At 38.6% G+C, this 26744-nt stretch overlaps 1 protein-coding gene and 1 long non-coding RNA gene across 3 annotated transcripts in view; one reads left to right on the top strand and one right to left on the bottom strand.

Moving 5' to 3' along the window:
- Positions 1-16695, bottom strand: part of RAB28 (RAB28, member RAS oncogene family) — a 73369-nt gene extending 56674 nt beyond the window's left edge. For both annotated transcript variants that reach the window (XM_090267068.1, XM_090267069.1), the window contains exons 1-3: positions 16433-16695; positions 11911-12007; positions 6656-6744 (exon numbers count right to left, since the gene is read on the bottom strand). In XM_090267068.1, coding sequence (XP_090123194.1) covers positions 6656-6744; positions 11911-12007; positions 16433-16507 — 261 coding nt within the window. In that variant the 5' untranslated portion in view covers positions 16508-16695. The remainder of the gene's footprint in view (positions 1-6655; positions 6745-11910; positions 12008-16432) is intronic.
- A 1165-nt stretch (positions 16696-17860) lies between these two features.
- Positions 17861-19999, top strand: LOC150020351 (uncharacterized). Its single transcript, XR_016509126.1, has 2 exons — positions 17861-17934; positions 19795-19999. It is a non-coding gene; the product is annotated as an uncharacterized LOC150020351 (long non-coding RNA).
- The last annotated feature ends 6745 nt before the right edge of the window (positions 20000-26744 follow it).

Here is a 26744-nt window from a genome sequence, read left to right as displayed (position 1 = left end):
TCCATAAATAAAGGTAGAGTAACAAAGAAGGAAAAAGTGTTTACTGTTAAAACTAATAATAGTAATAATGTATTGAGTGATGTTAGCATATGACAAGAGAAATGATGACAGAGATATCATAAGGAATAGAGATGAATTGAGAATATTCTCTTATGAAATATCTGAACTACATGGGAAGCAATATAGTGTTACATGAAAATGGACTTAGATTAGTTAAAACTGTATATTGCAGCCCTGGCTGGTGTGGCTCAGTGGATGAGCGCCAGCCTGGAAGCCAGAAGGTCACCAGTTCAATTCCCACTCAGGGCACATGCCTAGGACGCAGGCCAGGTCCCCAGCTGGGGAGTGTGCAAGAGGCAGGTAATTAATGTTTCTCTCCCTCTCTTTCTCCCTCCCTTCCCCTATCTCCAAAAGTAAATAAAGTCTTTTAAAACTCTAGAGAAATTACTAAAAAAAAAAAAAAAAAAAAAAAAATTTAAGCATAATTGATAGGCTAAGGGAGGAGGTAAAAGTAAAAAGATAAATGTAAAACCACAAGAGACCAAAAGAGAAAAAGAAACAAAGAACAACAACAAGGAATAGAAAGCAAACATGATATTAACCCAACGATACCAAAATTCACTTTAAATGTGAATGACCTAAATATACTAATTAAAAAAAGATTGTCAGAGCATATGAAAACCAAGACTCAACTATATATTGTCCACAGGAAACTCACTGTAAATATAAAAAAAAAGGTTAAAAGTAAGGGAAGACAGAACTACCATGCTAACATTAATTAGTAAAAAGAAAGCTAGAGTTGCTATATTAATTCTAGAAAGAGAAGACTTCAGAATAAGGAGAACTGTTTAAAGTATAAAGACTGGCATAATGATAAAGGGATCAATTCTCCAAGAAGACATAACAATCCTTCATGTACTTTCAACTAACAACAGAATAACAAAACACATGAGACCAAAACTGATAAACTATAAAGAATTCCAAATCTACAGATTCAGTAATATAATTGGAGATTTCAACACTCCATTTTCATTAATTGATACATCAGGCAGAAAATCGGTAAACTGAACCAAACAGCACTAACAATCAGCTTCACCTACTTGACATTTCCAGAATAGTCTGTCCAACATACATTAGAATTGCACTCTTCTCAAGTTCACATGAGACACTCACCAAGATAGACTACATTCTGGGCCCTGAAACATACCTTAACAAATTTATAAGACTAGAAACCATACAAAGCATACAATGAAACTCAACTAAAAATCAATAATAGAAAGACAGCTGGAAAAACTCAAAATATTTGGAAATTAAACAACTTTAAAATAACATGGGTCAAAAAAGAAATCTCAAGAGAAGTTAAAATTAATACCTTAAACTAACAAGAACACAGCCTACCAAAACTCTGGGAATGCAGCAATAATAGTGCACTGAATGCACACATGAGAAAAGAAGAAATATCAATATCCTGAGCTTCCCCTTTAGAAACTGAGGAAGAAGAGCAATTTAAGCCTAATGCAAGCAGAAAAAAATAAAAATAGTAACAGTAGAGATCAGTGAAACTGAAAAAAGAAAAACAATAAATAAAGTTAACAAAACCAAAAGCTGGTAACTCTTGCCAAGTTAGCCCAAAAAAGGGGGGTGAGGGGGCAGGGAGGAGAAAAGAGACAAATTAATAAAGTCATTACTACTGATCCCACAGACTTTAAAAGGATAATAAAGGAATACTATGAACAACTCTATGGCTAAGATTTAACAATTTAAATGAAATGGACTGACTCTTTCAAAGACACAAAATACCGAAACTCCCATGAGCAGCCACGGACTGCCAGGGCCTCCGCCCACCGGCGTCGGCGCACACAGACAGACCTCCAGGCACTCACCTCTCCGGGGCCCTGGAATACAAGCACCTGGAAAGCCCTGAGTCCCGCACCCCATCGATCCATCCATACCTCTTCTGACTCCTTCCAGAACTCTATCAGAACCTTCCCAGCCAAAAGAAAAACCCAGCTCCCTCAGAAACCCAACGATCTTGGCAAGAACTTAAGTCTGGAAAGAATACGATGGCGACTGCGGGGAATAATTTTCTCGGTCATCTTGGGGGTATCTAAACGCACCCCACGTCTCACGCCCGGATGCCCTCTATCACGATCCATGTATCCGCCCGCCACGCATCCTTTTCCTGTGTCTTTACCCACAGACTGCCCTGTGCTTCCTCTGCCCTCTTTACCACGCAGGTGCTCCTCTTCCCAAATCCTTTTGCCAGGACTTTTGGAAAAACAGATTTCAAGTTTAATAAATCCTTCTGTATCTTCAAATTCTTCAACAATACTTTCCTCTATTTTCTGTGTCTTAACTTCACTTTTCCCCTGCAATTCCTTCTCTTTGTAAACCTCAAGACTTTCAGCAAATATTACATAAGGTTCCTTCGTACAGTACTTTAATTCCCACCAATTTCACTCGCCACCATACCTAAGGAGCACGGAGAGTTGGTGAGTCAAACGGACACCCCTTGCAAAGAACAACTGGTCTTCAGGAACACACACCAGCGGCTGTGCAGCCGTCTGGGAGGGGGTCTTAGAGACTTACTTCTAAAATTTAATAAGGCAAAGTACACACACAATCCAATCTTCCCCAAAATGAAAGGTTCTCTATTCTCAAAACGCAGGGAATTTTTCTCCCAATTTGTATGATAAATAACCTACTTTAGTTTTCAATTATATAAAGAAATCATATAGATGATACGATCCTCATTGCATCGTATACTTTGCTGAGTAAGTACAATCTGTAAGGAGAAATAGTAAAGCGAGAGAGACCTGTAAATATAATTAGTTGTTAGTTGGCAAATATCCAACTAGGAAATTCATAGTAAAAGATAGCAGAGGGTCGCAGGGAGTCCCGCTTTCAGATGTGACCTCACCCCAGTTGTCACAGAGACACCAAATCCTTTTGTTGGTGGTTACCAGGCTGGCTCATTGGGGGGGGGGGGGGGGGGGCCACCGGCACAGAACAGTAGTTATGTTCTGCCTCCCAGTGACTATCCTTCATTGAGTTTATGCTCAGTAGGGCAGTGTTTGCAAACCACTTAGATTCCAGGATGGAAAGAGCTCCGAAAATGAACCATGCGGCCCTTCTCTGAGGTTTGTTGTGAGCCTCTGTTAGCCACAGGTCACGGGGCCCTAAACACTGCATACTGTGTGCCTGCTCGGCACCACTACGAAAAGTAGCCTATAACATCTTTCTAAAGACTCCGAGAAAATTTTAAGGTAATTCAAAATCTGGGAATTTAATTGGGACATACTTCAATTCTTAGAACTAGTTCTTATCAAACTACCTCACTTATTCTTTCTTGGGTGTCAATTCAATTTTGTTTCAAACAACACTAATCAAGACTATTACTAAAGCTTTAATACTGGGGGGGGGGGAATGAAGAGGGTAAAATAATAAGCCTCTTCATGGATGTTAAAAGCTTTTTAAAAAATAAATTCACTAGCTTAACAGCCCAGATGGGTTTAAGATTATTCTTGCTGTACCCAATGTATAAGCTAAAGAAACTAAAACAGAATCCTAATAATACTGATATCCTCAAAAGAGCTTATCAAAACATTATTTACGTAATAGTTCTATTCTGTGGCGTGTACACTAAAATCTAAGGTAGTCACGAGACAGGCTACATACAGCACCTGTAACAACTCCAGAAACAGTACTGATCCACTTTAAAGAACAGTTATATGATGACATAATATAAAGTTCTTAAATATATTAAAATGCTATATTAGAATGTTCTTGAAAGCGTTGTTCTTAAAAGTAACATTTTCTCCAATTTATGGTAGTGAATTATAGTCAGAGCTTCTCTGGACTGGATAAAAAATTTACACATATTTTAACAAAAGAAACTACTGGTAAATGCACTTTATATATTTTACATAGCATTTAATTTAGAATCTCTAAAAAGCAGAAAAAACTTATTATCATGAATTTATAACAATTCACTTTATCATCTCAAATTTAAGTTTCCTGAGATAATTTCATGAAAATGTTCATGAACTTCTCAGAAATACTGCAGTATATTGTGATTTAATAAAATATGGTACAGACTTATAACATTCATAGAAATTGTAAAACATACATAAGGCACCATCAGAGAGAAAAGAGACAACATGCACCTTTAGAACAGAACCCTTCTGTGACAAGTTCTAAGAAAGAGCTAACACTCGTTTCCTCCCCAGATAGGAAGTACATTAGAATAAAATAGAGACATTTTACGACACTCAAGTACTCTCAAAAAAGATGGACATTTCTGAAACTTCTACAGATTTGCCCACTAATGTCTACTGATTACAAGCAGATATGTGATAGCATAAAACATACACAGCACAAAATGACAGGAGGGAATGGTCATACAACATTTGAAGGTACTAAATGCCACTGGTCATATACTTTAAAATGGTTATATTATATATACTTCATATCAATATTAATTTTTATATACCATAATTTTGTAATATTAACAAACTAATTTAAGTATATCAATAAATTTTTTAATGATTTCACATATGGTAAAATTGAAAGAATCTATTGCATGAGTGTTATATTCCCTTAAATTTTAAATGAATTTATTAAATGAATTTTATATTATTTACCCAGATGCATAAAATCTCCCTGTTCTCCACTAACTCTAGCTACATCTATAAACCATTAAAAAAATTTTTTTTAAATCTAAAAAAGCAGGGGGAAAGAAGGGGAAGGGTCTAGTCAAGGAACAAGTATAAATGACCCATGGACATGACAACAGGGTGGGATTGACTGTGGTGGGGGTGGGGGGTGGGGGAGAACAATGGGGGGAAAAATGGGGCAACTGTAATAGAACAACTATTTAAAAAAGGAAAAATATTATATGTGACACTCAGAATTAAATAGCATAGGAAGCTTGGCTAATCTAATTTTCACTTTTTTAAAAATCCAATAGGTGTCCTTGAAAATAGATTTTAATGGAGCAAAGAGGAGAAAGTTGGTTATTTTCAAATCTCATTTTACCAAGTATGTGAATGAAACAGGATTGTCGATTCCCACAAATCTCTGTTCAGCAATTTTGTAATTTTTCTTTAGCTTAATATCCACTTTAATCATAATCAGTTTAAAACAAAAAATTAAACAACAATAATAAAGCCAGAAACTAAAATGTGAGATGTACATTTTAAAACAAAAATGAACATGTATAAAATATCAAGTAATACGGTCACAAGTAAAAACGTTATACGAGCACAAAGACTTTTTAGGAGACAAAGAATAACGTAGCAGAAAAGGCAAAGGAGAAAGCGGTCCGAGAGCCCAATCCATGTATCAATAATTAAAAAAAAACAAAAAAAAATACTCTAGGACCTTTAGAGATGATTCAGAACTGTATGAGCCTCATTTATGTTATAAAATAATTCAAATTCCATTTTCCATCACAAATGAAAGCACAGTATTTATCATCAAAGTTCACAAAGCAAACTGCTTAACGTCCTCTGTCTTCGCCTTCCCGACTCATTTCTTAGGAGCCCCACGGCCCCACATACCAAGCTCTAACCGTCCTACTGAAAACGGCGAACTCCCCCAAAGCCTCCTGATGACATGTTGCTAAATAACTGTTGTATCATGTATACATTTCCTTCTGAAAAGACATCATTATCATGTAAAAATATTGCATGTGCTTCATACATATAATTAGGCATACTTAGTTTTCTGATACAGAGAAGGAAAACTCTGACTCCAAAAAACCTCCGCTGCCTTGCGGCATACCTCTTCAGGGGAAAGGCTAAGGGAGTAAACCCCGACAGAAAATCCGGAGCCGGAGTCCCTAAGGCGGTTTGACGTTGTAGTCAACACCGGCAACTCCTGCGGCGCACCTGAAGCCAAGCTGTATTGACTCCATCTTTCCCTTGGACCCTTCAGCTGCGAAGAGAGGGGGGGTCTGCTGCATGGGCAACAGCAGACCCTCCATATCACCCTGCCCAGGCTCTGTAGCTTCAGCTTCACTGGAGAGGACACTCCAGCGTCATCGCAAGATGTCGATTCAACACGGGAGGAGACAGATACCGTGTCACTCCCGAGTCGGACTGCACAGCCATTCTCGGCGGTGCAGATAGACTCTTAAGAAGCTACACCATCGTCTCTCGAGACGGACGGCTGCCGACGACGGAGTTTTCTGATACAATATATTGATATATCTATTAAATCGGGGAAACTATTAAATATTTAGTGGACTATTTAACAGCACAAAAATATAAACATAAAAATATGCCTTTTGTTCTTACAACTTAAAGTGAAATTAAATTTTCCCTTTCCATATTGTTCATTCATTCATCTTACATATTTTGAAAGTAGTCACTATTATGAAGTTAGCTAATATCAAAATATCATTTATAACTCCATTTATTCAACTGCTGACAATATAAGTAGTATATTAATATTAGTCGCACCAGTTCTTTGACCCAAATCATCCCAAACATAATTTGGGGAAGACGAAAGCAAAAGATGAGCACAGATATAAACTGAGTCTCCGTACTTACTAGACAGAATTCATGTTAACAGTGTGTGTGTGCCCAGCTGTGTGTATGTCTGTGAGGGAAGGATGTTCCGTATGAGAGCAAGCACAGAATTCATGTCATACCTGTGCTCCATAGATATATTTATCCAGCATCTTGCCTCCTATTGTCTGCCCTCCTATGTCCCACACTTGAAGAGTAACGTTCAAGTTTCCTAGAACATAAAAAAAGAATGTAAAAATAAGAATACAAAAAAGATGAGTAATAACATAACAACTGAATACAGTTTCACAGAACACTAAATCACATGCGAAACCCTGAACCTAATTTGCCTTTTTTTCTGCAAATCCATACAGTCAGATCTCTGGAACTATAAAATAATGTTATTAAAAGAAATCGTAGTGGAAATTTAGGTTTATACTTTTACCCCATTTCCATGGAACCACATTTATAATCACCTTCAAAACAAAAGAAAATAAAGAAAGCTTTAATTCATAAATTTCTTAAACATTAAAAAAAAAATTCTTAAACAGAAACTAGAACAATACAGCACTTGTACCTGGGGTAAGAAATATACTTTAAAAATAAAAATCGAACTTTATATACTAACCTACACTATTGCACATAATGAATTTTGATGTTAAGTTCCATACTCAAAAAGGTTCTAAAACCCACACTATGATAACAGACAACAAAAATGGACCCACAGTTTCTAATGTTTTTGAATTTGAATATTAGCCATTATATGTAATAGTATACACAATAAAAAAACTACATATTTTCAAATTTAACCCTTTTCAGAAGTGAGGTAGGATACATACTCCCTATATCACTATTATGATGCACTTATACCTGTTCAAAGCATTTCCATTGAGACAAATTATAACATGTGTTGCAATGCCTTCATAAAATAGCACGTCAAATCTTTTTCCATATACAAGCATTATAGAAGCGTTCAAAAATACAAAGCAATCTTTAAAATTTTTTGTTCATTTGTAAAACATTTGGTTGATAGAAAAATGTATGATAAGCTACTCTATTCAAAACAATTAGTGACTAAAAGAGTCCATGCTCAATATGTGTTTTAATTTAACATTTCAAATTATTTCTCCTAATAAAATTATGCTGTTTTCTCCAAAGGTAGACAAAGTCTCAGTACCTTCAAAGTGAGCTCTCCCACCAAAAACTGTGTCTTTCTAAATGATTGCAAATTAGGGAAAATAAAAACTCAGAAACTAAAAAAAAAAAGTGATCTCACTTCATAAACCAAAGAAATAGAAAAGAAAAGGACTATAAGATATGAATTTTTATACCAATGTAAAACACCCAAACCAAGAGTGTTAGTCACACCATTCAACTTTGCAACTAAAAGGAAAGCATGGCTCCGGACTAACCGGCCAAGGTCTGCCCTTAGCTTCAAGCTCTGTTGGTATGCATTACAGTCTTCCCGTTATTTGGATGTAGGTCTGCTCCCTCTGCCACACGTGGAGGGTTTGCGTGGGGACCTTCCATTAGCAGTAACGAGAGCTACTGAAGTTTCTCACCCGCCATCAGGCCCAAGCACACACACTTCCAACACTCCCAGAGTAAGTCCTGACATGTTCTTGAAGCTCAATGAACCCGAAAAGCAGAATGTCACAGACTGAGACTTGTCCAACAACTCGTATAAACCTAATCTCTTAAAAATCTAAGTTTGTCAAGATTTGGAGCTGAAATCACCCCCCTATAAGGCTGTCTCAAATTAAGCCGGTGACATGGGACTAGCCACCACTAGAATTATATCAAATACTTTCAGAAGCTCTCAGATAAACAGGCAGTTCGCTGTTGATTTTACTTGCAAAACTCTTTACAATCATTTGTTTACTTCAAAAAAACAATGTTTAACAATATTAACCTTTTAGAGTAAAGTTTTAGGCAATTTAATAAAAGGGACCTAATCCCATTTTTTCCAAAGACAATAAACTCTATCATTTAACTTCACGTCAAGAACTGTGAAGCTTGTTTCCTTCAGGTTCTGATATTCAGATCCTATCTGAACTAAGTGTTGGGACTACCTCAACTACAGTGTTAGGGATTCGATTGTTATTACATGTTTTCAAATTCTGAGGACAATCACTTGAAAGACTCTGAATGGTTTATTCAATTGCCTCCATCTAAGAGGTTTATATTTGCATGTTGAGGGTACTTTTTAAATCCATACCTTTACAAAAAAAACACTGCTTGTTGTGATTGTCTTGTGTTCTTAATACACATAAGTCAGTGCCTCAAATAAGAACAGCTATGCATTACTGATAACCCACTGATATATAATGGGAGCCAAAACCACAAAAAACTTTGACTATCATTATAAGCTCAACAAATATTAAGTTCATAGTTATTTCATATATTTAGAAATACTACATATTTTTAATTTCCATAATTTGAGGCTTATTAACACATAAAAATAAAAGTAAATGAAATCACATAAAGATGGAATTCAAATCAACATTCATTTTAGTTTTTGCAGGCATAAACATGAAGCTTCCCCGTGTATTTTCAAAATGGCACACCTATAATGTGATATAAAAGTACTGAAATAACCAATATTGCAATACTTTTAAAAATCAAGAATATAATCTTCTAACTAATAAAAGAGTTAAAATTTTCAGCAATCTAACCCCAAATGCAAAAATGCTACAAAATCCCTGCTCCTCTGTACAAAATGAAATGTAACTAGGGAAAAAAATAAAATAAAATAAATGAGGTGACAAAATACAGGTAAGTTGCTTTTGGTATGACTCAAAGCCACAAAGAGGATTCAACAGTGACCCTGTAGAAGTACACGTGGTGCCTTGGTTAACCTTACTTAAAGTGCTGCACAGTCAAGATGGAACTAAAAACACAAGTCTGCCCACTTCTTGTCCTAAGACTCAGAAATCCTTTTCACAGTAGAAGGCTGTTTACTGGGCTGTACCCACAAGCTTCCTGAAAGTATTTTGACTAAGGCTCTTAAGAAGCTCTATCAGCAGAATCTCTGACGAACAGATACACTATTTTAAGCAGTAAAATCTGCACAGTGGTTGCATCCAGACTATACAGCATACCAGATCATGAAATACACTAAAATGGATGAGTATTTACAAAGGAACGACCTTGAAAATGTGCACGAAGAGAATGTGAATGGATGGACAGGAGGTACTACACTGCTAACAATCTGAATGGACGTAAGAGCTGCTAGAACACCAACAAAGATTAGATGCGGCTGCTCTGCTGCTTTGCTATAAACCGAATACTGCTACCTGCAGCGTTTTAGTAAATGATGCAAATACTGATCATCCTACATTTACCACTTATGATGAATTAAAATTAAAGTTACATATTAAGGATATACTCTGTACTTTGTAATGTATTCACTTTCTTAATGTCCCTATTAATTATATAAAATCAAGATACATTAAAACAATTTTTTCCTATTGAAATTTCTACCATAATTTTGAATCCATTAAGTAGCATAAAACCAACTGCCCTTTCAAAAAAAAGAAACTTTTTCTGGAACTCTGCCCATCAAAATAAAACTTAATAAGGAAATTTAAATTTATATTCATTGAATATACATTTCCTAATGTTATTTTTTAACATAATTACTTTATAGCTCTAAAATATTATAATATAATTTTGGATTTCAAAAATACCAAATATTTTTGCAAAGTAATCAAAACTTAAAAACTGGGAGTATTGTGCAACAAGTCAGAAATCATCACATGTATCAAAAACATAAAATGTCCAAAACAAGTCTTAAAATGTGTTTAATGTTTGAATAGACGCTTGCTCCTTTATTTAAGTCTTTGAACTAAAAAAAATCAGAAAAATTAAACAATATTAATGATACAGAAAGATGGTGCTTTTGTTCATTAACATCAAAAGAAAACAGTCAATAACTAAATACACAGTGAGGTTTTCTGTATACAACTGGCACCTCTGGAAAAATTGCTGTAAAAGTAAGTTTTCAGCATGGGCATTATGAGATTTGTGTGTGCATTTTGCTGGGGATGCTATAAGTATTATGAACATGGCAGTAACCTATCCACGAGGGTGAGAAAAATAAAAATAAAATGAAATTTTTGGTTTTGAATACATTAAAAGAAAAGATAATTAAATATTCCTATGTTTCTCATTTAAACCTCTTGCTGAAAATAACTCCATAATGGAAAGTTAGAATGCTTTTCTCATACTATATCTTCTAACTTATTTTTCGTTGGTAGCTAAAAAAATACAAACCACCACAAAATGGAAGAGTATATTACTAGTAAGATGTGCAGAACACTTTCAATGGCCAAGAATTTTCATGAGCTGCTCTAAAACTTTCACGGAGACCCGTCTGAGAGATGCGGTGTCTGAGAGATTAAAATATTTCAATAATACTGGGTTCTATGAAACCCTTTCCACTAGCACTCATATTTCAGCATGTGATGCTCACACAACACTTGCAACCGTTTTTATTCAAATGGGTTTCCTCAGAGAGGAGAGGGATGCACTGTTTCATAAGGTCAATCAAGATAAACTGCTCTTAATAAAATACTTTAAACATATAATTTAACCATCACAGTGAATGGACAGAGCATTTTAAAGCCCCAATTGTTCAGAAACTAACTTAAAACAGAAACCACTCTTTTTTTGTTATTATTTCCCTGTATTTCCCACAAAATGTGCTGCAACTGGCATCTAAATAGTTTCTTTGCATGGTGAACTGAAACATCTTGAATGCTCAAACTGTATTTTTATGAGTGCCTAGGGACCCTAAATTTTAGTGGTCTATTAAATGCCAGCAATTTCATGCTGCCTTGCATAAAACAGCATTCACATATTAGAGCACAGAAGTTCCATAGCTACATTATACTTCTGGTCCAATTTTCAAACAAAAAACTGAAGCAGAGGCTAATCAAAATAATATTTCTTAAAATAATCCTTTCCAGTCTTTTCCATTTAGTTTATACAATATCTGTTGATAACTGTATAGCATTTGATTTTTAAAACATTTTAGAAGTTTATAAGCAAGTATTGTATATCCTTGAAAAGATGTGTAGTAAACAAAATCAGGAGAATGGAGGTCTCTCTCTCTCTCTCTCTCTCTCTCTCTATATATATATATATATACACACACACACATACATGTATATATACCGGTATATGTATATATATACACACGCACACACACTTTCTCACACCCATGGACAATGTCTTCATGGTAGATGCTGGTGAAAGTTAACCTCCCTAAGATAAATTTACTGATTACATATATTTTCATGTAGAAGCAACCCCAAAATTTATTTTACACATTTCTGCCTATGCTTCTTATTGTAAAATATGCACAATTTTCTGTGTTGCGCTTTGAGTCTCTTACCTGGCAATGTTATCCTTCTCAAAAAGAAATCCAGTCCTATAGTTTGTTTGTACTGTTTCCCAAAAGTTTCTTGAGCAAAACACGTAGCTAAGGAGGTCTAAAAAAATTGATGCACAAAGTATCAAAATTAATGTCTTTGTTTTAGAAATATAACATAATATCACTCCTAAATCCTATTAAGTAATCTTAATAGTCATACTCCAATTAATCCAACAAACTACTTTAAGCAGTTCTAATCAGTTACAAGGGGAGGAGGGACTTAACACTCTGCCAGGTAAACAGCGCTTGTCAACACCTATCAGTGGGGACAACAGACTCATCAGTTAGAGCTCCTTAAGTCCCATGATTGTCACGCTCCTTCACGTGGCTGGACATTAGAATTTGAAATTAAAGCATCCTCATAAAAGATCTGAGTCTAATATCCATATATATTAGTTAGATTCAAATTTCAGAGAAGTTTCATTTCTAAGGTTAAATATTTTGAGTAGTTTGTGCCCTCAGCCAATAATATGAAATAATTAAAGAAGGGGAAAAGCCTGTTTATAGAATTTCTTTTCTCCCCACCGCACCACAAGGATCATTAAGTATCTAATTTTTCTCTATATTAAAGCTGTTAAATGAAAATAATTCTATAGAATAACTCTGATAATATGTAGGTTTAAAAAAAAAAGTTGGTATTTTTAAGATTAAAATTAAGCAGGCAAAAATAAATATTTTCCACTCATGAACCATAAAGCTTAAAAGTCATAGAATAATTACAGCCAGAACAGATAGATACAGTATCTGTATTTTTATTTTTTAAAAAACAACTCAAAGATGTATTCGAAACTATAGGGCTTCCTTTAAGAGTACCATTTCTTATCAAAGCAAAAGAATAATTAATCACTCTGGTAACAACTGAAAAAAGGCAACTCACAAGCTTCTTAAACATTTTAAATTTACAATTTATTTGTAATCTTTTCCAAATAGAAGAGAAAGGCAGCTTCATGAAGCTTTTATGCTCTTCAGGACAGACTCCTAAAGTTCAGGAGAAATAGCATTTTTATTTTAAAAGTTAAAATTAGATGTCAATTCCTAAAGTACTTAAAATTAAGATAAAATTTCCTAGATAGCTTACTATAATTAATTATGAAATAAGTAGAGCAATGAAAAAAAAAAGACCAGATTTCAATTTCTTTACCCCAAAACACCTAAAATTCCTTTATTTTTCACACAAATGGCAACTTGCATGCCCTAATTCCAATTATTTTATGAGTTAAATACTCAGCATTTTCATAAATTTCTAAGACACTTGGTCAAATATCTATTGAGCACTACAAGAAAGATGTTCTGCTAGACAATGAGAAATAAGTCCACTACACCAAAATGAACATTTATTTGGCTTCTTGAAGCATATAACAACACTATAAAAACTGAGAAATCATAATTAAAAAGGTAAATACACCTTTTTAAACCTTTTTTTTTTTCATTTAGCTTTACGTATGCCATTCAACTTGTTTAACCAGAACACAAAATCATCTGTGAAGGGTTCAGAGTTCTAGAGAGAGATAACTATCATCACCACTACTACAGATGTTTCAAAATGTTTAATACATATCTGGATGGCTAAAATGGTATTTTAAGTGAAAGAGAAAACTCGGAGCATACGTAACATCAGATCATGTTATTTAAGGTAATTTTTCACTTTTAAGATTCTCAAAGTTCAATATTTTTATATTAATGAATATTCAGAAGAATTCTATGGTTCTTTTCTTAGAAATGTCTACCCTCATACTTTTGAGGCAAACATAAAGCTAGAGTTTCAACTGAAAAGAAGTATATCCCAAAAATATAGGTCACTGGGAACACAAAATATTAAAATGAGTTCTTCTATCATCTCTGGACACCTTACTATAATTACTATAAAAATTAAAGTTATCAACCAAATCAGGAGGACGACTTCCTCTTCAATTATGTAGTAGTTGTGCTATTTTTCACATCCAATAATTTCTCACATGCCACTGTATAAATATCCTTCTTAAACAATTATAAAGTGAACTACCTACTATATCGGAAACATTTTATCTGATTCAGTCTTATTTTTATTTTGTTTGTTTGGTGAACTTTTTGTTAACAATTTTAAACCATATTACACTTACTAGCACTGAAAAGACATCATAAAAAATATTTTACCTTAAAAAATCTTTTAAAATATGTAATAAAATCAAAAGTATGAATCAAAACAGGAAAGAAGTAGAAACATGTGTTAGTAGGGGGAGGAGCTAAATCTCTCTTGGAGAAACTGTTGGTGGTCATCTTAAGAATCTGTTGCTTCTGTCGGTATGTATCAAAATGCTCTGAGTTAGAACAAGCAGGACAAACGAGTGCTAGAAAAAGTCAAATCAGAACACAAATTAGAATGAAAGAGAGGTTGAGTTGGTAAAAGAAAAGGCCAGTAAAGGAAACAGAATGGCAATGTTGGTAGCGGCCAATAATTCTGAGAGCTAAATGGGGCATGGAGAAAAAAGTTTGATATATGTATAATGATAAAAGGTTAGATTTCTGATGCTTGTATCTGAAAATTTCTGGCAGAAAAAGTCTTTGAGGTTTTAAAGTAGATGAATCAAGACGATGAAAGCTAAGTCAAAACACCATAAACAATATCACTGTTATCCTCTGAAACAGAATGCCAGTCCTTCAACAATACAAAAGGGAAAAATTATGCTTTGTCCTACACAGAATTTTAAACAGAGATGAAAAACCATAATTATTCACACTAACAGCAAGACAAATAAATGACAGAGTAAGAGGAAAATCTACATACAGAATTATAAACCAATTTCAACTAATAGATGTATGATAACCAATAAATACTGGGAGAAATAAAAGTGTAAAGAATTATAGAATGTAGGATAACGGGCAGTTTTGTCTTTTTACAAGTGTATTAGTGTTACAGATTGTCACAATTGTCAACAGGAAATAAACTGTTATGTAACTGTAAAAACTTAGGAAATAAATTACAAGGCAATTCAAAAGAAAATGATTGATGATAAAACTAGAAATGTAACAAATTTTTATTGAATAAGAGTGTTAGAAACAATGTGGATTGGTTTAAAACAATACAGCCATTCAAAAACTGTTGTAAGTGTACAAAAATTCATATACTTTATAAAGAAAAAGTGATCCCAACTTCTTCTCTTCTCCAAAACGCTTACGGGTCATCAGAGCACACTAAGTTGTCTTTCCTCCGCAACAGCAACGGCAACAAAAATCAGTAATAAAATACAGAAGGCAAGAAAGAAATTAACAGAATGCTCCAAAGTTTGCGCACGCATGCCATGTTTCCCAGGGGCCCTCGAAAACTCAAATCTCAGAACCAAAGACAGGGGCAGCGGGGCTGTGCCAGACCCCAGGGGAGACGCCAAGGAAACCGGGGTCCAAACTGCGCCGGGGACTCGGCGCGGAGGGGCGGAAAGCGGGAAATCGGTAGTACCAGCCCGGGGGCGCTGGCTGGGAACGGGCGGGGGGGGGAGAAAGGGGACAGACTGAAGCCTTTGGCAGAAGCGACAGGTGTGAAGAAGGCGCCCCTGCACTTTATGTGGGGGCTGGGTCACCGACCCCTTTCAGGTCCTGCGGACCGAGCTCTCCAAAGAGCACACACCAGGCAGTTTACTCCCTTCCCGGAGCCCCGCAGCCTAGCACGCACTGCCTCCCACGCACGCACGCGCGCACGCACTCCCATTCATTCAGCCACCCCTCGCCCACGCCTGTCCTCCCAGGCAGGGGTCCCCTGGGCCAGGCTGACAGCACCCGGCCCGGAAGCGGCGCCCGGCGGGTATCCGCCCGAAGCCCGTGCGGACAGGTGCAGGGCCGGGACCAGGGTGGACAGGCGCGGTGCCCGGGACGCAGCAACCACCGTTCGCTGCGCGCACCCACGCTCTGAACGCCGCCTGTGGGTGTCCACGTGGCGTGGGTCTCTCTGTGCCCGCCTCCCGCTTTGCGGCGACCCCTGTCCACCCCCCGCGGACGGAGGACGCACCAACAGGTCAGCAAGGTGCCCTCCAAGGACCCGCCCCGTAAGTCAGTGCTCCCCCAGGGGAGCTGACGCCACAGCCAAGCCCGCGGGGGCGCCCAGGGAGGTGGGGACCTCAGAAACGTAAACGGGGGGGCGCGGGACGAACGGGCCACGGGTGCCCCTGGGCCACCGCCGAGGAGAAGCCACGGCAGGTCCCTGGGAAGCTTCCTGGGGCGGCGATGCTGGCCCCGGTCCCGAAGGGCACGGAGGGATTCGCGATGCAGTCAGGGACTTGGAAAGTGACATTTTTCTTTTTTTTTTTTAACGTCGGTGGGGGCTGGACAGCTCTCGCCGGCCTTTCCCGAGCGCCTGCTCCGCGTCCCGCCCCGGAGCACGGCCAGCCGGGTGGGCCCAGAGGCCCCGGGACGCGGGCGCTGCGGCGACGCCGGGCGGCGGGAGGAGGCGGGGAGCCCCGGGGCCGCGCCGCGGTCCTGCAGGCCTGTGCGGCGAGCCCGCTCGAGGACTGACCTTCCCGGACGTGCCGTCCCCCAGCACGACGATTTTCAGTTGCCTGTCCTGGCTCTCGTCCTCGGAGTCCGACATGGTGTCCGGGCAACCGAGTCCGCCTCCCCCCACCGCCCCCCCAAGGCAGGGGGAGGAAGGGAAGGAGGAGGCTCCGGGGGCGGGGAGAGGAAGACGGGCGGCGGTGGCGGGTGGAAGCCCCCGCCCGGGTGCCTCCGCGGCCGCAGGTGAAAGCCCGGACAGCTCACTCGCCGGACGCCATCTTGCCGGCCCGCCCGCGGCCCCCCGCGCGGCCCGCCCCCTCCCTTTACGTAGGGCGCGCACGCCCCCGTCTGCTCCAACCGGCGCCGACCGCGCGCCGCCCTGGCGCGCCTGCCCACTCCCGGGCCTGGGGCCGGGGAGGCGTCCGAGGCGGGCCGGCGCGGCGCGGCGCTCCCCCCGCCGGGGCAGCAGGCGCGAGGTAACAAAGAAGCGTCTCCTGCCAACGAGGCGGAGAAGTGGACGCCTAGTAGGCGCTCGGGCAGCCCGTCCAATGCTCTTGTAGACGCCTCCGCCAGATCGGGTCCCTTTGCGAATGGTGTGGCCCGGGGGCGTGGGGCCGTGGGGGTGACGCCGGGGATGCGCGCTCTGGTTGCCATGGAAGCCGGGCGCGGACTGGGGCACGGTGGGGCGGGGCCTGTCTCGGGGCGCCCCGGACGCGGTTGCCAGGGGGCGCGCGCAGGGGCGGGGCCCGAGAGCTGGACCCACCCAATTGGCTATTTCATTCATCAAGCACGTGGTCGAGAGCAGGAGTTGCCAAAGCGTGGTCCGAGGAGCCCTGGGGTTCGATGAAGTCAAAACTGTTTTCATCATAATACACCTTTTCTTTTTTTTTTTTTTTTTTGCTTTTTTCTTGTTCATTCTCTCGTATGCATAGAGAAGTCTTCCAAAGGATGCATGAGGTGTATGTCATCACTGGCAGCTAAGGGAGCATGTGCTTATCATTGTTTAAAACATGTCCTAGTATTCCTATCAAGGCGGTGGTAATGGCTATAACTGAAATAAACAGAGGCTTTTGGGGGTTCACAGTAATTCTTAATATTGTGGAGGGGCCCTGAACCCAAAATTTTGAGAACTGCTATCCAGTAGGGTGGGTAAAAGACAAAATTATAAATGTTAATAAGGTGATATAAAATGCACAGTAATAATTCTGGCCTACCACATCTGTCCCGTTATTAAGTTCTTGACATGGATTATCATGTTCACTCGTGGTAACCCTAAAAAAATTAAATTAAATTAAATTTTAAAAAGCGGTTGAATTATCCCATTTTACAGGTGAGGAGGCGAAAGTCACCGGAAGCTGAGCTCCGAGGCGGTGTCCTTTATAGAATGCGAGTTGGAACGGGAAAGCAGTGGAGAGCAGGAAGTGGCCAGCCAGGAGCCAGCCGCGGAGTTCCCAACCTCAGACCTGCCCTCACCGACCGTGAGACCTTGAGCCCCGGTTCGCTTACCTGTGAAAGAGAGGCACGGTACTACTTCCTTCCCAGGGTTGAGAATTAAGTGTCCTAAGCCATGTCCAGTCACACAGCACCGAGCTTGGCACACAGTACGCACTCAGTATTAACCAATGTGCCGATCACCCTCAGCATCTGTCCCATGCTGGAACACCATAGCTCTCCGGCCATGTTACCTTAGGTTTCCTAGGGACACTCAGTCTCCTGATCTGTACATAGGGCTGGTCCACAATAGTAGTTACGCAGTTAATACTAGTTCCCACCAACAACAACTGTCTACATCACTGGGCGTGTTCATGAGAATTAGAAGAAAAAGGCGTGTGAAAGGGCTTTGCAAAATACTTTGTAAATATTAGTTTCAGGAATCGGTATCTGATAAGGACCGATTTAACCCCTTTTTGTCCATGAGGGAAGTTAATGTGCAGAGGCTTGTTTTTCCTTAATGAAGAGGGCTGTCTGATCCAGTTCTGACCAATGAAATAGAAAAGGATGTCATTATCTGAATGAGGATGTGCAAGGTTTGGACGGCTCAGTCTTCCGTAGGCTACCTTCCAGGCTTCTTGCTACGGGGAATAATACTAAGGCACTTTAGTGATGTATCCCATTACTTGAAGACCAAAAAAAAAAAAAAGAAAGAAAGAAAAATCTCAATTGGCACAACTATTTTGGCCAAAACCTACATTTAGCTAAAGTAATGGGACTGATTTTCATGTGTAGTTTCATAGGAGGGAAAATCTAGAGGGAAACTTTGCATTGTCCAATCATTCATTTCCTAAACAACTGCCTTGATGTAGAGACATCATTTATTTGGATTCGGTTTCATCCGTGTGACAGTGTTACTACATGAAATAAAAAGCCAATTGCATTAAGCTGGTGACAATACAATGTTTTGCACACCTATGGCAATATTCCAGGTTGAAAATTAGATTTGAAGACTTGGAGCCCTATTTGTAAATTGAAAAGAAATAAATATTCCTCTATATGGAATACTTTGTTGGCTAGCATTGAAAGCTTCTGGTATGGTGCTTTACCATGCTAACGAGAAATAGAGCTGAGCCATGGAAAACAAAGATGTCTCTGTGGATCCTCTGTGAAATGCCCACACAGGGCCATAAACTAGGGGGATCTTTTCCCATGTTCTTAAAACTAATAAGTTAACAAAATGCTTAGAGAAGAATTCTAGAAACAAGAAATTAGGGTTCTTTAAATGTGAAGAAGTAAAAGTAATTACACAAGATAAACCTGACTATCTGTAAAACCAACTTCCCACTTAATTTTAAAATATCTTTTCTGGAATCCGTAACATATGATAATCCAAATTTTATTGGAATACATCCAGATTCAAGGAGTTTATTCCCTCATGAAGCAACTTGGACAGTGGCCCGGTTATTAGAATATTCTTTCTGAGATGAGCTGAAGTCTCCCTTTGTAAATTCCAACTAATGGTATCAGGTGTGTCTTCTGGAGTAAAACAGAACTTCCCCATTATAATAGAGGTCTTCAAATTGATTCATTATATTAATGATTGATTTGACAAAATTACGTAAATGCCAACTGTGTGCCAAGCATTCTTGTTCACAACTCTTCTAAGCAATGAGGACACACATGCAGGTGAGCAAAATATGCAAGGGCTCTGCACCCATGGAACTTGTAATTTGGTGGAAAGGTGCAGTCGACTAAATAATAACCCCCCAAAATATCAGGCCCTAATTCCTGGAATCTGTAAACGCTACCCTATTTGGAAAAAGCATCCTTCTGATGTGAGTCAATTCAGGATCTTGAGATGGAGAGATTATCCTGGATTATCAGGACAGGCCCTAAATGCAGTCATATGCATCCTTAGAGGGGACTAAATGTGACCCATTGTGACCACAGCAGCAGAGACTGGAGTGATGCAGTGACAAGCCAAGGAATGCTCACAGCTACTCGAAGCTGGAAGAGCCAAGGAGCTAATTTGCCCCCTGGAGTCTCCAGGGAGGGCACAGCCTTGTCAACACCTGGACTTCAGTCTCATGAGCACTGGTTTAGGACTTCTGCCCTCCAAAATGGTGAGAGAATAAATTTAGGTTCTTTGAATCCACCAAGTTTCTGGTAATTTTTTTACCAATAAAAGGAGAAACATGGAAATTTCATAAACCAAACATAAAAATTTCAGATTCAGATAAAGATTTTTTTTATAAAAAGCAGATGATAGATGGGATGAAGACTAAAAATACCTGAACATTTTGTTCAAATACTAAATAAATGGAGAGATGCCCCATGTCCATGCATAGAAACACAATATTGTAAAATATTGCAATTCTACCAAAAGATATATGAAGTCAATGCAATTCTAATATAATTTTTCATGGAATTTGAAATAATGCATATAAAAGGCAAAGATCGAAGAATAATGGAGATATTCCAGGTAAAGAAGGGCAAATAACTTGCTTTACCAGATATCAAGACTGAGCATAAAGTTAAAATAATTAAGATATAGTGTATTTATTATTTCAGGAATGGACAAATGGACCATTATAACAGACTAGAGCGCCATAAAATGGGCTCCCACATACATGAAACTTTGATATATGACAGAGTATATATGATAGTAGATAAAAGGGTGAAAAGGATCATTGCTGGAAACCATACAGGAGAAGAAATTAAATTGGAATTCTACATTTCATCATACATGTACACACAAAAATATAAAATAAAGTTCAGTGGAATTAAGAATCTAAATGTGAAAAAATTTAAATTATTCGTGATGACTACCTTTCTTATCTTGGGATACTCAAGGATTTCTTGAACAAGACAGAGTTAATCATAAAGGATAATATAAAAACTGCATTAAAATTACAAACTGCTCCATCAAAGGATACTATACCAAAAAAAAGAGAAGAAGTTGAGGGTTACCATGACATCTGTTATTTAAGCCACCCAGAATCTTGTTATGACAGCACAGGCTAACTAAAACAGATTTTGAACACAATTCAGTCCATTGCAATATCTGAAAGAAAAATAAGTGTTACCTGCCTAATTCTTTTTAATATTGAAAAAAGACTATAATTTCCAGATTTTTTCAAGTATTATTAAGCTACCATAATTAAAACTATGTGGAACAGGCATTGGAATAGATATATGGGTTCCTTCAAAAGAAAAATTTAGAAGAGTCCCAATATATGAAAAAATTAAGTGGATAGTAAATGTGGCACTTCTAACCAACAGGAAAAATGTGGTGTTGCTCATTAGGCATTAATTTTTCAAACAGAATGTCTATCTCATTCGTTACTCACATAAAAGTAAAATTATATTCTTAGAGGAAGGCATAAGAAACTAAAAAAAAGGGTAAATATTTATAACCTGAAGTAGAAATAGTTCATCTAATCATGGTATGAAATTCAGTCAAAAATTAAATACTGATAATTTGTATACATAAAATTTTAGATATTCATGTGGCAAAAAGTACGACTAGGATCTTATAAGCTCCCACCAAAGATAAATTAAATGGTTAGGACCCATACTTTCATTGAGAAAACTAGAAAAACTGCACATAATATTTTTAAAATCTGTCTCAAGTTAACAGAGAGTTGCCAAACTATGATATATGAGGAATTATGGGCTAAGACAAAGGAGGCCCAATGATTGGAAGCCAGCATTTAGGGCCCCTCTTCCTAGAACGTATCTGCTGATTCAGGAATAGGGTTGAGAGACAGAGAGGACAAGGACTGGTTTTAATGGTCTCCTAGAGCTGGGAGGAGAAGGGGCGAACATTGGAAGTTCACGCCACATAGCAGAAGAGGAACATTCATAAACCCACCCCTGCTTTTCAGATTAAGACCCTGAAAGCTGCGTCCCCACCACAGGAACTGAAGTCAAGTTTTGAGTTATCTAAACCCCTCACTGAAGTGGGATGAACCAAGGTTGCTCTGCCCCTGAGTGAACCACCAAAAGCAAAGCTATATTCTCTCCAGAGGGGTATCAAATAATCTCCACCACTTTCCATAATCAATATCTGGCACTCAGTGAAACCTTGGTGTGTGAGGAACAAGACTTTAGTCACTCGAGTGACTAAAAATGCAGGGGAAGTATGGCCAGCGGAAGTGCATCACAGAGGCACACCTGTAGAACATGGGTATGTTTTCTATACCCACAGCTGGTATGTCTGAGGGCGTGTATGACACACGATTGAGAATTCTGTCAGGGAAGGTGAAAATATAAAAAAGAATCAAGAGGAAATCATGAAAAAATTCAAGAATTGAAATTAGCCCAGTGAGTGCATTTAGTAGCAGATTAGACACAATTGAAGAGAAAAATAATAAGGCAGAAGGTAAATCAGAAGACAATATCTAGACTAACCCAAAGACAGTTTGATAGAAAATACAGAAAAGACCATCAGAAACACGTGGGATATAAAGTCAATATATATCATTGTAATTCCAAGAGATATCCTTTTTTTTTCTTTATTCGTCATAAAGATGCCACTCCAGAGCAGTGAAAAAATGACTCACTTTTCTATAATAGTCCTGGGCCACTTGGATAGTCATTTAGAACAAAATGAATCTTGACTTTGACTTTACATCATGTTCAAAAATCAGGTCCAGCCATTTTGTAAAGCTAAGTCAGAAAGTAAGAAACCTTTGCCCTGGCTGGTGTGCCTCAGGGACTTGAGCACTGACTGGCCTGCGAACCGAAAGGGCTGGTATAATTCCTTGTCGGGGCACAGGCCTGGGTTGTGGGCCAGGTCCCCAGCTGGGGGTGGGGGGGGTTCTGCGAGAGGCAACCACACTTCGATGTTTCTCTCCCTCTCTTTCTCCCTCCCCCTCTCTAAAAATAAATAATTTTTTTTTTTAGTATTTTTAAAAAATAAATAAGATCTTTTTTAAAATGATAGCATAGGAGACTATTTTCATGAGTTTGGAGTAAGTGAAGATTTCTTTAAAAAGACACAAAAGACACCAACCTTTAAAATTACAGTTGATTAAATGAGTTACAATACAATTTTAGAGTTCTGCCTAACAAAAGACATTTTTAAGAAAATAAAATCTGCATGGTGGAAAAGGATACTTTCAATACATGTAACACACAAGGGACTTGTATTTAGAATTGGAAAATATACTTATGTAAATAAAAACAAACACAACCCAATAGACTATTGGACATGAGGCTATTCTACAAAATAGCCAATAACACAAAAAAAGTTAGTAAGGAGGTAAATGCAAAGGAAAACCACAATGAGCTACCACTGCATCCCCTCCAGAATGGCTAAAATTACAGAGCCTGACATTGCCAAGTGTTAGAAGTGGGGAACCATGCAAGTTGCCATGCATTGCCGGTAAGAGGATAAATTCTGTAACCGCCCCAGCAACCTCTCTGGCATCATGTACTGGGGCTAGATATATGCTCTAGTCCAACAATTTCATTTCTTAGTATCTATCCGACCACGATAACATCCAAAGACAAGCACAAGAATGTTCACAACAGCATTATTCCTAGCTCCTCAAAACTGAGATCAATCCAAATGTTCATCAACAGTAGGACTGGTCCAGTCACACAATCGGATATGATGCAGCCATGAAAATGAATGAGTCACTACATGTTACAATATGGAAAAATATCACCAATGTAATGTGGAATGAAAGAAGCCAGACACAAATGAGTGTATCTCCCACGATTTCATTTATTTAAAGTTCTCCCAAATACCCTCTAGTATTAGAAATTAAAATAATGGTTACCTCTGAGGAGGAGGAGGAGGATAGTGATGAAGAGCAGGGCACAAGAGAAGCTTTCAGAGTACTGGGATTGTGCTATGTTTTTTACTTGGGTGGTGGTCACACAGGTATGTCCCTTTTCACTAAGGCACAGTTTTGAGATTAGTCCAATTTTCTGTAAGTATGTTATTTTTAAATTAACATGAGAAACATTTATACATATATGGTTGATAGCAAATGCATAGTCATATTAAACCTACAAAAATATAAACCAAGTTATTAAGAGCCATTAATAGCAATGAGTTTAGAGAGTTATCACTTTCCATGTTATATATTTCTGTCTTGTATAAACTTTTTACAGTGAGAATGAGTGTGTGTTTTAATCAGGGGGAACAAACATGAAAAAGTACATTAGTAACAACAAAAAAACTAAATAATGCCTACAGTCTTTTTATAGTGGGTACATGAGAACTTTGTCATGCGATCAGTAGATTCCACAAACATAGAAAACATGTTAATTTTATAATCGTGGAGGAGCCTTTCTTTGAAAAGAAAAAATCCTTCTTTGTAGCAGAACCCCAGGCTGGCGTGTGAGCTGCGATTTCCCAGCTGCCCACAGTTCTGCCTCATTGCCTGGGGATGTGTTTCCCTGAATCCTAAAGCATAGCTCCAGACAAAACCAAAAATGAATGAAGCAGGAGACTTCTGAAGTCACCTCGACAGCTGTGAAAACCAGACCCGTCACAGCTTACAATGAGTCTGGCATGGTTAAATAAGGTAATATGAAAAGTTTTTTTTTAATGGAAGCTATGGTACAAATGCAAAATATTATTTGAAACTTGGTTATGGCACTTTGGGGATGTGAATTTCCCTGACCATTAAGAACCAACACAGAGAACTCAGTGATTTTAAGAAAACTGGATTTCCCGTTTCCATGGCCTGGCAGTGGCATGAATGTTCTCCAAGACATGCCGTCCTTCACTCTGATCGCTCCTGAAACGTTGTTTTACATATGGCTCCTCTGTAGCGTCACTGCTTGACCTGTGATGGCCCTTGGCTGTCATCTGGGCTTCCAGTTTTATCTATGCTATTAAAAGTAGGTTTAAAACATTCAGGCACGTGAGATATCATTATAAAGTGTCCTCGTAACTCTGGGATAGCATCCCCAGAAGCGAGTTCTCTGGGACACCAGTCTCATGAATTGCTGTTCAAATAAAACCTGGAAACCGCCATAGCTCTTCCGCTTTCGGGAAGCGACAATGCCCTTGAGCGTGTGACGCTCAGAGGCAGTCAACGAACTCTTTGGACTGTTTGAACCCCAAATTTCCCAAACTTCTTTGACCAAGGTAATATTGACTGATCTCGTCTAGAACTAATGTTGTATAAAGTGTTATTTCAGAAACACTACTTCAAAACTGAAGCATTCTGCGAGCGAAAGGCAATAAGGCACTGATTTCCAATACTTAGCTCCTCGTGATAGAAAGGGTCACATTGTGAGAAATGCTCACAATAAAAACTGGGACACAGGACTTGAGCAGTAAAACGAGGCCTTTATTCACGAGTCTGCAGAGCCGGGCGCACCCTCACAGCCAGGAGAATGCGCCCCAAGTAGACAAAGGAAACTGGTTTTATAGTCTTAGCTTCCCCACCCTGAAATTGCCACCCTAAAGTGATTATCTTTTCCATCCTGAAATTGCCACCCTAAAGTGTTTATCTTATTTGCCCTAAAGTGAGAGCGATTAGCTTCCCCGCCCTAACGCAATTAGCTCCCCCTCCCCGCTCCTTCTTCCCCGTTTCTCCATTACTGGTTACTCCGGAGTTACAATCTAACACGGTTATCTAAATGCCCCTTCTGTGGTTTGTAGATATGCCAGTGATGTCAGCTCCCTTCTCAGAGACCCTCTAATTACATTTGCCCTTAAGACCCTTTAATTACATTTGCCCTTTGTTACTAATGACTTTTCACTGGTTTGAGAGTCACTATGTCCTTGTTTCTAACAACATGCAAAAGGTCTGTTTCTCCATCCATATATGGAGAGTTCAGTCTTACAACATGGAAGTGTTTTAAGAACACACATAAAGCTTTCTCGGAGCCTTTGTCGTTATTACTAAAATATATTAGTATCATAAGAACATGAAGCGCTGCTCATAGGGTTAATTATAGTCGTAGCCTAGATCCCAGGAGAGGGGATTTCCATTTGTAGTCATGTTTATGACCTTAGACAAGTAATTTAAAATCAGTGAGTTTCAGTTTCCTCATCTACAAAACAGAGGTTGTAGTTACATAATCTTCATAAGTTTGTTATGAATCTTACCATACATACACAGTGCTTGGTACAACCCCAAATCTATGTTAGAGCCAAGTATTAAAGTGTCTCATTTGTATATCAAGTAAGCATATTAGAATATCAATACTCAAATGAATTTTGCCTGTAAAGCAGTCACCATGACAAACTACAGTTAAGCCAGTGGTACTAATGTTTTTGGAATATCTTTTTTGGAAGGGAAGTGAAGAGAGAGAGAGTTAGCTTCTGACTAAACATGGATAAATTAAAGTTTGGTGTGATGTGTGAAAAGCATTTTCCTACAAAAATTACTAAAATTAATAAAACATTTGATGTAAGCCCTGTATATGCAAACCCATGGATTAATATTACATGCTGTGTGATGGTTAATTTTTTAAAACTGAAGTTTTCTGGAGAAGAGGAAATTCTACCTCAAGACTATGACACGGATAGGCTGCCTGAGCTTCCAGCCTGCTGGTCTACCTCAAGTTTCAGAGGCGCTGCCTCGCTCAAAATCACAGGAGCCAGTCTCTGTGGCTCTCTTTCCTTCACTCTCTCTTTGTACACACACACACACACACACACAAAAGCTAGTGCTCCTGTTTCTCTGGAGGGCCCTGATACATGTGGTAAGGGACAAAAAGATGAATTATGACTTCATTATTATGCTGCCTTAGCAAATAAAAATATTTACTAATGCCTCTTTTCTGTTTGTTTGTTTGAGTGCCCATTATGAACCAGACACTTTGTAAGGAACTTGAGCAGACATTATCTAATTTCAGCTTCATAATGACCCAACAGATTAAAAAGTAATAGAGCTTAAATTATTACAGATTACAATTTATAAACT

The sequence above is a fragment of the Furipterus horrens genome, unplaced genomic scaffold (assembly GCF_987537825.1).
Source record: "Furipterus horrens unplaced genomic scaffold, mFurHor1.1.pri manual_scaffold_2, whole genome shotgun sequence".
In the NCBI taxonomy this organism is placed as follows: Eukaryota; Metazoa; Chordata; class Mammalia; order Chiroptera; family Furipteridae; genus Furipterus; species Furipterus horrens.
The sequence above is the reverse complement of the archived record's forward strand: the minus strand, read 5'-3'. Positions and strand labels throughout refer to the sequence as shown.